The 16,767-nt window shown below is 40.6% G+C and overlaps 1 protein-coding gene across 1 annotated transcript in view; it reads left to right on the top strand.

Moving 5' to 3' along the window:
• The window catches only part of fancl (FA complementation group L), a 34,883-nt gene that overhangs the window by 4,378 nt on the left and 13,738 nt on the right, over positions 1-16,767 (top strand). Inside the window, exons 3-7 of the mRNA XM_014414393.2 lie at positions 649-709; positions 1,143-1,199; positions 1,477-1,574; positions 10,061-10,157; positions 12,562-12,630. Of these exons, the coding sequence (XP_014269879.2) occupies positions 649-709; positions 1,143-1,199; positions 1,477-1,574; positions 10,061-10,157; positions 12,562-12,630 (382 nt within the window). The remainder of the gene's footprint in view (positions 1-648; positions 710-1,142; positions 1,200-1,476; positions 1,575-10,060; positions 10,158-12,561; positions 12,631-16,767) is intronic.

Here is a 16,767-nt window from a genome sequence, read left to right on the forward strand (position 1 = left end):
GATTTCTAAATGTTGTCTATGGTCTTCCTCTTCCTCATACATTTCAACTCCACATGGCATCCTTTGTCCAATCTACATACAGTTACTAGCTTTGTTAAATAAAATGTAACAACAAATACATGCAGAGTTATAAATTTACTGAATTGGTATTTAAGTAAAATAATTCATGACAACAAGATGGAAATTCTTGTTCTGGACACCCTCTCTACTTTTAAGATTAGGCTTAAAACTTTCCTTTTTGATAAAGCATATAGTTAGGGATGGATCGGGTGACTGAATCCTTCCTTAGTTACTCTGCAATAGGTGTAGGCTGCTCTGATCAGTGTTTCTTCTTCACTTACCTGTTTTTCACTTTCTATGTGTTTATACACCCCTATGCAATCACTCGTTAGTTATTATATTTTCTGGTTTATAAAAAACATAAGGCACCACTAAAAAAGCATTTTGACCTTTAATCAAGGTTAAATTATGGCCTGCACTAACAGGAAAATGTATGGATTACTGTTAGGGTAAGGTAACTTGGCCAATCAGCGATACGTGTGTACGCACCATTGAAAGCAGATTTTGAGCCAGAAAAGATGTTCTTGAAACTTGTGCCTGGCCACAGAAGATGTCCTCAGTAACCCATTCACAACTTTGTCCTTACAGGCTGCACTGCTGCTGGCAGCTGAAGCACCTGTTGCGTGGATATGAGCGCATAGTGAAGCAGGTAAATGTGCCGCATGTTGGTATTTAGTGATATGTTGTCTCAGTCTATGAGAGCACGCTGTTTTGTGCTGCGTGCTTTGTATTTGGCTCCTTTGTGTCGCTCCTGCTCCCTCTGTCACCCATCAGGCTCGCCTCACTCACAGGCAGAGAAAAAATATTTTTCACTGTTTAATTAACATCGCCTGGAAAATGTCCCTATTTGTTATGTGGCCCCTCAGGGTTATTTGGATGAGATTGATATTTCACCCCGGGCTGCAAAGTTCATTATTTTCACAGCCTTTAAGCTATCATTAATTATTAAAGCTGGTGGCAGCCCCCATTAATCACAAACACTGTTTGATTTGAATGGCTGGCTAGAGGAAAAAAATAGACACTGTCACTTCATTATCCCTCCATTCAAGGATGTCTTTTCTCTCGTGTTTGACTCCTCACAGAGGCTGCAGCAGTCGGCTGATCTTGTCGGTTTCATTCTGGAGCTGAAGACTGTCTTGGTAAGGAGGAGAATGACATGGCGGCTCGCACGGTCACTTTGACATTGTAGCTTCATGAATAGCAACTAAATGGGAACCTCCAGGCATTATCAATAGCCTTGCTTGAGAGGCATATGCACGTGCATGTGTATTTTGTGCCATAAAAATAAAGAAAACTGTCATCACGGCCCTGATTCAGCTTGCTCTGTAGAAAGATTGCTCCTGAGAGTAAGTTGTGATATGATGTGCATAGTAATCTGGGCTTAAAATAAGAAGAGCTCTGTGTGTGTTGTTGCAGGAAGTGGTGCTGAAGAGCCGCCCCGAGTGCCGCTCCATCCCGCCTCCGCAGTATTACTCTCAGCTCATCTCTGAGATGGAGACCCTCGGGTGGGACAAGTAAGTGGGCCAGTAAGAGTACCAACACATGCTCCGGAACCAGGGCTTTATTGGCGCGTCAGTCATTAAGCTGTGAAATGTGTGTCAGCATGTTTGCCAGCTCTGAACGGCACTTTTACTGGTGGTTTTGTCTGAGTCGCAGCTTAGGTTTGTGTCTGCTGAGTATAGGACACCACAACAACATACAACAGCATTCATCTCAAGGCACTTTATAATGTAAGGTAAAGACCCTTCATTATTGGACAGAAAACCCCAAGAGTCAGACAATCCCCTGTGAGCAGCACTTGGAGACGGAAGTATTTCCTTTCAATAGGCAGAAATCTCTGACAGAGGCAGGCTCTGAAATTATCTGCTTAGGCAACAACACTGATCGTGTTATTACAAAGCAGTCCTCTGGAAATATCCTACAGGCCTGCTTATGGTGCATGCTGCTGTTTGTAGGGGGAAAATACTTTACTTGCCAAGAATGTTGTGACAAACGGATAACCGAGTCACCTTTTTTTAGTGGAATGAAAGATTATCTATACTTACCTGGCCCTACGTGGAAAAAAATAAAACCTAATAACTGATTGCTGTTCTTGGCAACAAAAGTGGCACAATCAGACATTTTTGCTCTTTTCTGACTTAGTCTGAGATGGACCTTCTGTTTGTTTTGTCCTCCTGGATCAGTGCTTTTGAATTTCAGAGCTCAAACTGATGGCTGGACATTCTCCTTCAAGATTTTCTGGTACTGACTAGAATTCATGGTTCCCTCAGTTATGGCAACTCATCCAAGTCCTGAAGCAGCAAAATAGCGCCAGACCATCATACCACCACCACCATGTTTGACTGTTGATATGATGTTCTGTTTTTTACACTAGATATAACATAGCCTTCCAGAAAGTTCAGATTTTGTCTGGTCAGTCCACAGGACATTTCCCCCAAAGTCTTGGGGATCATCAAAATATTGTTTGGCAAATGAGAAACTTTGTGTTCTTTTTAGTCAGCAGTGGTTTTTGCCTTGCTACTCTCCCAAGGATGCCATTTCTGACCTTTCTCTTTCTTATTGTTAAATTATGAACACTGAACTTAACATAGGCAGTGAGGCCTGAAGTTCTTTAGATGTTGTTCTGGGTTCTTTTGTGTTCTTTTGTCTCCTGGATGAGTCGTCAATGCTCTCTTGGAGTAATTTTGGTAGACTGGCCATTGCTGTGAAGGTTCACCGGTGTTCCATGGTTTGGTGGAGGCCCAAATCCTTTAACCTCCTAAGACCCAAACTCTGCCACAGCATGTATTTTTAATTTCTCTTTGATATTTGGGCTGAATTAGCAGTTTTTTTCTTTTTTACCTAATTTTAGTTTCTAAGAAAAAAGAGAGCCATATATGAGGATATTCATTTAAAATTTTGATAGAACAGTAGCAGTATAATGTCCTCGTAAGTGGATATCAGGCCCTTGTAGAGCAAAATTGAGTATTTTGGTCTAAATAACCCAAAATGTGATGTCCACATATGTGGACGCCAGGTCCTAGGAGGTTAAATTGGCTTTGTAACCCTTTCCAGACCAACGGAGGTCAGTGACTTTGTTTCCCCGTTTCTTTAGATCCTGGCATGTGTTTCTTTGTGAGATGTTTTAGCCTGCTTCACTTTATCAGACAGTTTCTATTTAAGCGATTTCTTGATTCAACAGGTCTGGCAGTAATCAGGCCTGGGTGTAGCAAGTGGAAGTGAACTCAGCTTTCCAAAAAGTGTGGTTAATCACTGTTAATTCATCATTTAACAATGGTGGGGAAATTACTTTTTCCACACAGGGCCAGTTAGGTTTGGATAGCTGTTTTTCTTTTCCTGTAATAATCACGTAAAACTGCATTTTGTATTTTTCTTACTTTATCTTTGACTAATATAATTTGTTTGATCTGAAAGATTTAAGTGAAAGAAATGTGCAAAACAACTAAGGAACTAGGAAGATGCAAAATACTTTTTCATTGCACTGCAACTGTTTTCTTACCAAAACATCAGGCCTTTACATGCCACTGTTACCGCTCACCTGTGTATATTCTAATAGTTAGTATGCGTTTCTTCATACTCGCTGAAACAATTATCATTCTTTCTCATGTCTTAAAATTTAGAAGAAACTGACATTTAGTTAGTTGTTACGTCATCATCAGACTAAGTCTAACCAGAACCAGCCAGTTACTATAGTTACACGTTCTTACAAGTTTAAAAAGGCGTACTTTATTAAAGCAATCAAAATGAGTGTAATCCAAATAAGCACTTGCTGTGAAATGCATCCAGCCTTATGGTCAGGCTCAGCTTCTCTCTCTGATCGCCCGCTCTCTGTCTCGCACAGCACAAAGAGGTTTGTGGTTTATGAATTTTATGGTTTATTTATTGGCTATTTTTACTGCACACTGTCCTCCCATGACTTATAGGTTTATTAATTACTTAACAGTTGTTTTCACAAGCAGTCTTAGTCGTAGAAGCACTGCAGTCACACCGCCTCATTTAATGGAACCATTCCTGGACCCACATCTAAAAGTGGTTCAGGACACTGTATGCTTAAGTGTGCCCTGTGAGTTTATGCAGTGGTCCCGCTAGTCTGAGGAGAACTGGATTTTGTAGGTCAGGCTTGCTCAGGCACAGTCATGTTCATACGCTGGGAGTAAACCCTCTGTCACTTTTAACATTTGCAATCAGGATGACCTCCATGAGATTGATCAGATAATGTTATGGAAGTCTGTAGGTGCATGTGGTGATCCTAAAGCTGTGGGTGTGATCATCAAGTTAAAATAGTGCAGATTCAATCCCCACGCAATGTTGAAATTAGCTTTGAGAATATCAAGCCATAATCAAACAAGTTATTTTCTCTTAATGAACAATGTAGTAACATGGTTCCATTCCCCACTTACATGGTCCCAGGATACTGTGGTAGTAATTTGCCTGTGGAATTGCTTGCTGATGGAGCTCCACGTATCAACTCGGTGGCTCTCCTGTTCCTCTGTCAAAGCTTTGATATATGTATTTTTAGTTTTCTGCGTTTTCCCCAGGGGCAGGATTAACTTATTGTGGTGCATATATGAGCAGAAACCCCCACTGCTTTAAAAGGCTGTATAGAGCACCCCCCCTTTCTTCAGCAGCGTAAACTGATTGGAGAGCCTACAACAACACAGTTCTACATTAACAAATGGCTCTTAATGACTTCCTTATTTTTAGTTATTGAGTTATAGTTAAATCCAGGTCACATTTAATAACACTCAGCCCACGTGCGCTGACGGGTCTGGCTAATACCGTTTTCTCCGCTCATCAGGAGAGAACGAGGAGGAGGAGGTGGCGGCGGCGGTTAGGAGAAAGATATCTATTCTCCCCCAGCTCGGATTAAGCCTTGACTACTACACTCATTTTCTACTTTCCTATTAATGACCGGAGCTACAATTATGATATTAACGAAATGCAAATGGCTCTAATTGAAGACTCTCAGGTTTTAATAGGAGTGTGGGGGGGTGAAGGTATGCTTTATGCTGAAATGGGACCAACATCATTTTCAGTGTCGTGTTACGGTTAGGAGGCATTATACACAGTGGGCCTCAATCTCCAAAGCACTCGAGATTCGCTTAGCGTCTTAATTGGTACGGGCCGTGCTAATAGCCACCAGGGGTTTTCAGCTGTAATTCTGTCTGCTGATTGGGCCAGGTAAGTGAGCAGCTCTGTCTCTCTCCATGTGTCTCCATTTGTGCATTTTGAGAGTGTGGTCATCTTAATTGGCTGGAGATGGCAAACCATGTGTTAATTAATGGAAAATGAGGTCAAGTAGGTCAGCTGCCATCACTCGGAGGCCTCCAAACGTGGCCCTAGAAGCTGCAGGGCTCATTATGGGCACAGCTGGTACTCGATGTTCACAGCCTCTTGGTGGATGTGCAGAGCGCCGTCTCTTCTTATCTCAGTATTATCATGCGGTCACACTGCGTTGCTGCTCTTCTGAGGCCAGATACATCGGCAAGCTTCTGATGGGCTGGAGCTGGGGGGGGCGCACGGTTTCATCTGTTTTTGTTACATTATCAGGCCAGCTAATAAAGTGCATGTAAAATCCTGTTCTGTAAAATTACACAATGTTGTTATCTGGGGTTGCTGTAAGTAATGAGAATGTCCTGAATAGCACAGTTAAAGTGTAAAGCAGGTAGTGGCTTCTATCTTATTAAAGTTGGTGTATTTATTATTAGTATTATTATTATTATTAGTATTTATTTATTTTTGTACGGCTTACATCGTTCTCTATCCATTCTTCATTCTTGTGCATGCCATCGTTTTGCATGTGTGTTTCTGATGCAGCGCACACAAGCATTACATATGTGTTGATCTCACCATTCATGAATCACTTTGTCAACACGCACTCCCATATTAAAAAAAAAAATCAGACACATGCGCACACACTGATGTGCGTGGTGTGCGCTGTCTGGAAGTGTGGAGTTGCAAATGGGATGCTCTCATCAGTCTTCCCAGCAGGACATCTGACTGTCACGCTGTTTCTATCATGGCCAAGTAGGGGCGGCAGCTAGTCCCTGCTATACGGGGTGTGAAACCCCAGAGGAGAGGAGCTGGAAATGTGTTTTAGCAATGCACCAATGATTTTTTTTCTCCCTCCTGATATTCTTTGTCAAGAAACCAAAATTACAAGTTCTTTTTCTTATACAGTATACTGGTCAGATTTGTTCTGTCTAGATCAGGGGTGTCAAACTCAAATACACAGTGGGCCAAAATTCAAAACTGGAACAAAGTCGCGGGCTAACGTTAATATTTACTGAAATATATTTATTCCTCTAGATATAAGAATGAATCTTTTCTTATGGACTCAAACACGTTTTGCTGGAAAACTGAATATGGAACAAGCAAAGCTTAATACTAAACAATATATATATTAGCTGTATAATACCAGTAGGCCAGCTCTAATAGTAATTTGGTGTGGCTTTGCGGGCCAAATGTAATTAGGCCAAATTTGGCCTGCGGGCCAGAGTTTGACACCTATGGTCTAGATTATCTCTGTACATTCTGCCAGATTTATACAGCAAAAGTCAACTTTAGCAATAATCTTTGATGTTTTTTGAATTTCTGTTTTACAGCTTAAATATCCAATGGCAAATTTGCTGCTGTGCCAGCCTTACTTCTTTCTCATAACTCTTTGCGTGCACCACATCAGAGAAAACATACTTCAGTGGTTTCTCATGAATACTATGTACTTGCATTGCACACTGCTAGAACTTGTGAAGTAGATTTTGAAGTAGAGTGGTTTGCCAACATTCTTGAATAAGCATTAAATTAAAAAACAAACACAAACAGATATTTAGTAGTTAAGTATTTCTTGCTTTAATTTTTTTTTCTCTGTCTTTAAAAATTGTATAGTGTGATATTCCAAAGTTCTTTGGATGTTAGCTGCGTTCAACACAAATGTTGAGGTTCTACCTTTGGGGAGGCCAGACTGATGTTTTTCTATCCAGGTGTGCTTTTGCTGTGTGCTTTGGATTGTGGTCTGCTGCCAAACATGCGCTCTGTAGATTGTATTGCATTGTGGATCAAAATCTGACAGTACTTTTCTGGGTTATTCCATCGGATAATTCCATCAGTTTTGACAACATTCCCAGACCACTGGCTGAAATGTAGTTCCACACCATGACACAGCCTGTTTTAGAGGCTGCAGACACTCACAGTTGTACCTCTTCTGACCTCCTCCCCACAACCTGATAGTGATTTGAACCAGAAATGTCAAATTTGGATTCATAACTCCATACGACCTGTCACCACTCGTTTTCAGTTTAGTTCTTTTGTAATTCGGTACCAGATGTGTCTGTCAGGTCCTGTATCAGGTCGCTGCTGGTAGGTTTATTTTTTGTTTCTTAAGGATATGACTTTCAGATGCTGTTCATCTATTGTTTTAGGACTGCTGCGTAATTAATTTTTATTTTATTTTATCCCTGGATGTACCATTTTTCTTGTACTTGAATGATTCCTAGTTCAGTGGTCAGGTACTTGGCTAAAAATGGGTGAAAAAGCAGCCAAAGACTGGAGGACTCAAGGTGACTTAAAAAAAACATGGCTGGCATTTTGTGAGATATTAAAAAAAAGAAGGCTGACCAAGACTTTTGCACAGTACTGTAGATGTAGATAGTTGTACAGGTAAAATAGTAAAATGTAAAAGATTCATTTTAATTCAAGGTGCCTATAATGGTTGTTAAGTTGAGTTCCATCAAGCCTACGAGACTGAGAGCTGTAGAAAGGGATCGATCGTGGGTTACTCTGATATCAAAAGTAAAAACATTGAGAGGTTTTCCTTTTTCACAGACGGTCATTCTTTTGTTCATGCCTTCTGTAACTCACTGGCACTTGATTTTAATGATTCCACTTGTTATCCATTGAATTGTTCTTTCGGACACTGGTCACTTTCATCACCTGAATAGGTTTGGTAACTTGTCATTATTGTGTCTTTATTGCTGTGAGCAGCAATCGGTATTTTATGACTGTCCTTTTGGTAAAAGTGCAGGATATGAAATAGTCAGAGTAGTGCCTTTCAATTCAATACTTTGGCTAGATTGTTTCAGCAGGTAGCACCGATTTTTGGTTCACACAAAACCAAAATTGTGTCTTTGTCAGACTAGCTCGATGGTGACATTGGGTGCCTGTATGCATAGATGTTAGTGAGCATATTGCAGTAAAGCACGGACGCCCTACTCCGGCGTTTGATTGAAAGTGAGTGAGCAAGCAGACGCTTTTATGAGTCGGGCCCATCGGACACCGTCTCCCATCATTCCATCACTTCCCTAAGAGTGTGTGTGTGTGTGTGTGTGCGCGTGTCATTCCCTGAGCACAATGTTCACATCAGTCCTCTCTAACACACTCCATAAATCCTCAGCTGATATACAGCCATGTCAGCCTCGGCATAGAGCGCCCGTCGTAATGTACTGTAAATCTGGAGGAGGACTGTTCAAATCCTTTGTCTCGGATCAGTCTTTTATCTTTGGGTCTCAGTAGACTGGAGTTGGTCTGGCGAGGGGGAGGAACTGACTCCTTTACAGTGTGCTGGAGCAGCAGAAGGAGCAGTAAATCTGACAGCAGTGTTGGCGAATGCTCCAGCCACATCAGTGTTGTGTCCTTAACCTCAATAGGTTATAATTAGCTCAGGAAGGAGAAGGTCTGATTTACAAGTTGATTCAGGCTGAAAAACATCTCAGCCTAAGGTCATCCAGAGACGCATCGTTTTCTGAGAGCTTCCTCCCACTGCTGTAACTGCTAAAGCCACGCTAATGTTAGCGTCATGTTATTCCTCTGGACAAACTGGTGTTGGCTGAGGTTTGTTTCTGTCAGCTAATGAATTTTTATTAACATTATTCATATAATAACTAAAACATTAATTAACAAATGTTGTCTCTGTCTTAATTACCTGCATATTTTTATTAAATACTAAAGTATATACAAACATTATTAACTTTATTTATGGGATAATTACTATAAATTATTTGTTCAATAAAAATAATGTGTTCGTGCATAAGACTGAGAATGTGCAACGTAATTGTTATGTAATGTATTTTTTGTCTTGTATGTTTCTTTTTAGCTCACTAACCTAATGCTAATATAAAACTACCTTCTTTGCTAACGCTGGTTGATAGGTGGGTCTGGGACTAGCAGGACTCAGCTAAATTTCATTCTTTTCTTTTTTTACTTTATTTTTGGGAACTTTTACAAAGAGAAAATAAAATGACAAAATAATGGAAATGGCCATCAGTTGCATTTTAAGATTCATCCCATGTCAGAAACCATGAATGGATGGATCATATACCTGTGCAAAAGGGGTCACAGTTCATTTTTGCCCACCATCTATTTTGTCTTCCTTGTTTTGTTTTTTTTTAATACCCAGAAGTTCCTCATAAATCATATCCATAGATGGAATTCTCCAAGAAGCAGGGAGACCCAATATTCTTATCCAGCAGATGCAGTTACCAGGTTCTGTGCTGAAACAAACTGTGTTTCGTTTCTTTTTACTGGCAAAAACCCACCAGACAGACAGGTTTTGCCAAGCTAGTGGCACTTAAAAAATTATTTTCATTCTGTATTTAGTGGTTAATACAAATATATGTGAACATCATTATGGTAAGATGACTAGTCAACTGTTTATTAACAGGGTGAATTGGCAAAATAACTTACAGGATGGCACACTAAGGTATGGGCCAGGACTTTATGTGTGATGTCAGGTTACTGTGGCCACAGTTTGCTGCAGAGGACCACAGATTAGCAGAAAATGATCCATAGTTGTAGGCCATGACTCTAGAGTTGCAGTCTGATGTAATGTCACTGTGTTGGTACCCAGAGTGATAAATCTCAAGGTAGAGTTTATGTCTCAATATTGCTCTCTGCAGCTGTGATTAATGACGGATGATGGCTGCTGTCAGGTTACAGTGTTGCGTGTGCCCTTCTCTATGAATAGAGGTTGATTTATGGCGTGTGCTTTGTGTGTGTCCATCTTCAGGCTGCTCTTCATTGACACAGAGTTCCGAATGTTGAGACTGAAAGCGGAGGACTCCGCTGGAAGGCAGCACATCCTCACTGTTAAACTCAAGTCTAAGGTAAGGCGCACTCTCATTGTGCACACTGAGAAACACACAGTTTACCGTAAGGACTGGATCATTTTCCACACTAAAAAAATTATTCATCATCAAATGGAATACTCTACAACTTGATGTTGACCTACAGCCAATCCAAATCCAAACAGGCCAACTTCACCAAATGCATGTGGGGTTGTTCACTTTGCTGATGGCAAATCAGTGATTTACATCTGTGCCCCTAAATCTGGGTCAAACTGGAGAGGGTGTGGAGAGACACGATAACCCGCTGTGACTGAGACGTAGCACAGATAAAATATCTCCACATAACCCCAGCGTGATGGAAAACCTTCTTCTATGCATAGAGAAAATCAGTACACCCACACTCATCTGCATAGCTGCTGTCTCTGCTCTGCTATTGAAAGAGATACACAAAACCTCTGCCCAGTGTAGGTTAACCTAAACGCAGGCTGTGGAAGGCTGTGGCTGTGGAATTTCCATATAAAATGACACTTAATGACATTTCGTCACAGGTACATGTGATGATTCTGGTTGATTGTAAGCTTTACAGTAGTAAGGCTGCATTCTTGATTTTTGATCATGGAAATGTTCTTTTCGTTTCACTTGTAGCTCCCTGTGATTGACTCTGAGTTTGCTGTGACTGCTTGAGCAGAAAAGCCTCACTATCTGAAAGCATGATTTGTGATATCTTAGTCCCAGACTAATGAACTACTTGCAGAAATGAGACGTGCAGTTCTCCTCTGCTCGTCCAGTAAGATTGATCTTTCTGGTAAAGTTGGTGAGATCTGGTTTTAAAACGCTAAACTTTTAAAAAAACAAGTTGAACTTTGAAAAATAATGAGACAATTTATTTTTGAAATCAGGATAAAGGATAAATTTAAATGTCATCATGCATCGCCAAAGTGGAAATTTAAACGAGCGCTGCATAGGTTGCATCTGTAAATTAATTAAAGTCAGCACAGTGCTGCTCACTAGTGTAGGGTTGGGCAATATGTAAAAATTTTCCAACCAGAAATCGTCAGTCCAACAATCACAGATGGGCGATATATTCGTGGATGCGCAGACTTTTTGATGGGCAGAGCAATGTTATCATGCACGGACTGATTTGCGTGTTTACAACACAGAAGTCCAAACATGGACGATTTCCTCCCCCCCACAAAAAAAGAAGAAGCTGTCAGCGTTAACGCGGCTTAACCGTGGTCATCACAATTAACGTGGTTAAAATTTTTAACGCGCTCAAACCATCTGAAGCGCAGAATGAACAAACTTTGGACAAACTGCCCGAAAAACGTTGACAGAGACGTTTCAAGGATTTTGACTCAGTCTGCACTCCAGATGGGTTAATTGTAAATCGCGTTAACAATTAATCCATGTCAGTATGTCATCAGTTCAGTGATGACGGCACGTTAACGCTGACAGCACTAAAGAATATAAAGTCACCAATTTGGGATTTCTTTGGCTTTAAACCAGATGAAAGAGGTAAACCTAAGGATGCAACCAAAGCGGTGTGCCACTTGTGCACACGCAGATTTTGTTTTTGCTTTACATTACAATTTATAATTCAACAAAAAACATTTCATCCTTTAAAAATAGGTTACATAATGGATACTTGAAGAAGTGAGCTCTGCAGCTTATCTTCCACACATAGAATAAGGGTTGTTTTTGTTCTTTTAATTGTTTAATTTTGAGATTTTGACAGCAGAATTACTTAAAACTTTTCAAGTGAATGTTTTACTTTTTGTAAGTCAGAGTGGGGAAGCATATTCTGGGCATGGTGGGTGGATATCATGGTGAGCTGGTGCTTAGCTAAGCCCAGATGACATCCACCAGGGACAAAGGAGGGTGGTGGTACCCCACTCTGTGCCCACCTGCCTACCTGGCCCTCCTCAACTTTTTGGCACTGTAAAAAAACAGCTCCAAGTCCTCCCTGTGTTCCAGCTGCCTCCGCCAAATCCAGCGCCAGGTCATCCCTCACCAGGCACAGCCAGGGAGGAGGCAGCACTGGCACGGACGCATGGAGGCTTGGAAGGCAGGGGAGTGAGAGAGGATGAGGACAGAGTAGTATGATGCTGAAGGTGAACAGGGGGAAAAAAAAGAGCTGCTCATATATATTGACCAAAATGTATTTTTCAGCTCTTTAAAAAGTTGAGCCAATAAAGTCTTAATAACAAGACTGTTTTAAATAAATACAGGGTGGCTGTTAATGTTAATTATAAGAGGCTATTGACCTATTATAGCAGACTTTTCTAGCATGTTGAGAAATCCCAGTTTAAGCCTAATTGCTAAACTATGATGCCCAACTTCCTGATGCACATTTTTTAATCAGAATTCGGAGATCACTTTGCTTTTTTGTTTTAATGAAGTCTTAATATATGCCGCAGTATTACCCCATCTTCTTAACACACAGCATCCTGCAGAGACTCCCGAATGCTCAGCTGACCTGCCAGTGCCACTAGCTATAAACTGGACAGCACAGGTAAGTGAATATACACAGCTGCGCACAGTGTCTGTCTAAAGAGGTTTTACTTCTGTTCAGTGAATGTCAAATGCTTCTAGGTTGCTATATGTCACACTTTCGACCTTTGTTTCAGAAACATATCATCTAAAAGATTTAACTCACAACAAATATCTGACACATCAAAAAAAATAAAAAATCCCAATATTTTAAATGTATGAAGTCAGTGAAAGCTCACTTAAAAAGCAATACCACAAGAATCCATACTGACATCAGATTAAACCTTAAAATGCTAGTTTGAGGGTCAAATATTAAAGTTTGTTTTAAAATAAAAACCCATCTTAAATGAATTCTCAATACATTTCACACATTCTAACATTCTCGTGATTTCAGGCAAGATGAACTAGGATTAAATCTCTGCTAAGGATACACCATAATGCATTAAAAATGTTTGGTTAAACTTCAGGGTGTAATGTTTTTTTTTTTTTTTTTTTTTTTTTTTTAATTTCATGCTTTTTATTTAATTTTAGTATAATTTATCCACCCATTCTTACTTTGTGGCAAAAGATCTTGAAGTTTGCAGATTCTAAAATTACTGAAGATTTACATTCACAGTAAAAGATGGTGAAATCCCAGACTACTGCGCACCCACTACTGGATTAGAATAAACGTGCGGATGGCACATCCCCAATTTTTTTTCATGTAAAAAATTATTCTAATAAAACCCAGGAACTGTGTAACATCTGTAAATGTGCACAGATAAATTAAGCCAGTCAAACTCAATGTGCAAACACTAAGTAATATGCCCTATTTATTACACCAATGTATAACTAACTGTTAAAAATGAATATAAAAAAACCAACCAAGTGAACCTTCTTTGGATTTTGCTGCCCCCTCATTGTTATGCTTTCTAAAACTCAAGTGCAGTATTATTCGTGCATGCATCCATATAACAGTCACATTTAGTTTTACGATAGTAAGGTTTCGCTGACAGTGGACTGAGCATGCACTTGTAGAAGTAGTGCTGGAACCGTGAACCAGGCTTTAAAGCCTGTAATAAACATTCAATTACAGTATTTTAAAAACAGTTTTTCACAGGACGCAGTCCTGAGGAAAAACTAAGCACACCTTTACTGCTTTCATAGAAATTAAGAGGGTGAGTAGCAGCCAGGTGTTTCTAATCAATGCTCAATTAATTGATCATCAGCAAGTATTGGCCACCTTTATAGAAACAGAACTTTTGATACATTCATGATCTTCCCAGGATTTACCTGAAAGTCACATCACGCAGTGGTCAGAGAAATTGTAAAAACAAAACTCGAGATAGACCTCAGACTCTGAGGCCTCATTTAACGTGTTAAAATTAATGACAGTACTGTTAGGAAAAGTCAGAACAAGATTGGCTTGTTGGGAGGGTTGCCAAGAGAACTCTTTTCTAATTCTTTGTAAAATAAATTCTTTGTAAAAAAAAAAAAAACAACCCAAAAAACCCAAAACAAATAAACAAAAACCCTAAGCAACATTGCTTAGGGTTGCAAATTTGCATCTGAACAAAGTAGAGACCTCTGAAACAGTGGTCTCTGGACACTGGAAGACATTAAAGAGGAGATGTTTGTTCATAATGCACATATGAGCACAGTTTGTGCTCATATGCTGTTATGTTTTGGTGGTGGTTGAGTAGTTGATGATTTGGGTTCATTTTGCAGCCACTACACCTGAGCACCTTCTCATTTTTGAGCAAATTATGAACTCTATATCTCTAAGGATTTTAGATTCAAATGTGTGACTGACAGCTAAAGTTTGGCTAAGATTCAGTCATGCCACAGGGAAATGATCCCAAACACAGCAGTACATCTACAACAGAATGGCTGAAGAAGAAAAGTATCAAGCTGTTGCAATGATTTTGCAATGGTCAGACTTACACTCAACTTATCTTAAAGAGTCATGCATTCATATCCACAAACCTCCATGAACTGAAGAAATGCGGTAAGCATAAGTAGGACAAAATTCTTTTACAGCAATGTGAGAGGTTGATAAAGTCATACAGAAAATGTTAATGCTGCTTTACCCTGTCGAGGATACTTGGGTGCATGGGAGTTTGTCCAAGCAGTCTACATGTGTTTGGTGTACAACCATTGCAAGAGCTTGGGCCACATAGCCACAATAAGTTGGACTCGTTCCCGGTGGGTGTTAGACTCCACCAGGGCTCCCCTTTGTCACCGATTCTGTTGATAATTTTTATGGAAGCGAAGCTCTTGATTTACCGGTTGATGTATGTGGAAATGAGCTTTCTCCAAAGGGTGGCAGACCTCTCCCTTAGAGATGGGGTGAGGAAGTTGGGCCATCCGAGAGGGGCTCAGGATAGACATCGAAAGGAGCCAGTTGAGGTGGTTCCGGCATGTAACAAGGATGCCCCCTGGGCGCGGTATTCTGGGCATTTCACACTGGGAGAAGGGCCCTGGAGCAAACCCAGGACACGTGTGAGAGATTATATCTCTCGGCTGGCCTGGGAATGCCTTGGTGCCCCCCTGGATAAACTGGAGGAGGTGGCCGTTGAGAAGGAGGTTTGGGCTTCTGTTCTTAGGCTGCTGTCCCCACGACCCGCCCCAGAAAAAATCGATGGATTGATGAATTGATATTGGTATTAAATTGGTTCTATAAGCTATTGAATTATGTGGTCTACTTAGTTTTTTACAAGGATTCATAGAGTCCTGTGAATAACTTATGTGACTGTGTAATGTCACAAGAATCGGGCTTTTACATGGCGTGTGTGTGTGTCAGTGTTTTTGTAATTGATATTTTAGAAATTCTTTATTGTTGTCAGAGTTTTGTACTGTAATGTATTGAGGCTCTCGGAGACTCAAACTCTGATTAAGGACTACACTGATCCACTTGACTCATCTTCGGCTGCATATTGCATAATTTGACAAAACACATCTCCACCTGCTCTATTAAGACATTTTCTTTCAGCCCCTCAAATTTAGTCCACTATAATTGGCATAAAAGTGCTTTGATGTAAAACCAGCTGTGGACTCTTTGTATTTCTTTGGCTCCTCATTATTGTTGTTTGCCGTCTTTCTTCTTTCACTCTGGTGCTGCTTTTTATCTCCGTCACTGCCTCGGAGTCGGATGTTGCTCATTCTCTCCCTCTCTCTCTCTCTCGCACACACACACACACACACACACACACACACACACACACGCACGCACGCACGCACGTTTTGATTTATTTATTTATTTTTACGCAAACAGTCACTTAATCCATCGTTAAAAAAAATACGGTGGCACTCTGTATCTCGACATTGCACGTCCTTTGTGCCAATTTGATGTGCACTTTTGTAAAGACCAGTTTGACTTTTAGACCTCAGGAGTGAGGATGTTTGGAGAGTGACAAAAAAGGAGCTGTGAAATGCGTTATGTCAATCAGAGAGAGGAAACACCAGCGACAGAGAATGTGAGGAGAGAGATGCTAATGCATGGGCGTGTGTGTGTGTGTGTCTGTGTTGGCGAGCTGATACATGGCAGGCGTACAGTGAGGACCAGCTTAGAACAGCGCTACCGTATGGAGCCTGTCTGCCTGCTGGGCCGTTGATGGATCTCTCCCACACTGCAACATGAAGTGTGTGTATATGCTTGTGTATGTGCGCTTGCATCTGTGGCAAGTGTGTTTTTGTCTGATGTGTGAAGGGTGTGTGTGGTGGGGGGAAGGGCTTGTCTGTCGGCAGTCCTGACATGTTCATTTGAATGAGTAATTATTGCCTGCTCTGTTGCAGGGCCAAGACGTGCCACTCTGTGCATTTGTGTGGAACCTTGGTGTGTATGCAGTTTTTGTGTGCTTGAAGGCTATACAATGGTTTGTGTGTGTGTGTGTGTGTGTGCGTGTGTGTGTTTTTTCTTTTGTTTTTTTTTCTTTTTCTAACGACCAAAAAGTACAAGCATGAGAGATGATGGAAGTTCTGTGTGTGACTGGCTAAGCAGTGGACCCAAAAAGCCCCTCCTGAATACACATCCTTGCATGAAAATACAAACTTGCTGTTAAATGTTGGTGATTGCCTTTTGTATAATAAATTGAAAAGTTGCAGTCCTAGTTGGTTCAGACCATGTACTCTATAGGCACCTTGGCATTACCCATTAGTTCTGAACTAATTTTCATATATC

This window comes from Maylandia zebra, linkage group LG13, assembly GCF_041146795.1.
Source record: "Maylandia zebra isolate NMK-2024a linkage group LG13, Mzebra_GT3a, whole genome shotgun sequence".
NCBI classification, from domain to species: Eukaryota; Metazoa; Chordata; class Actinopteri; order Cichliformes; family Cichlidae; genus Maylandia; species Maylandia zebra.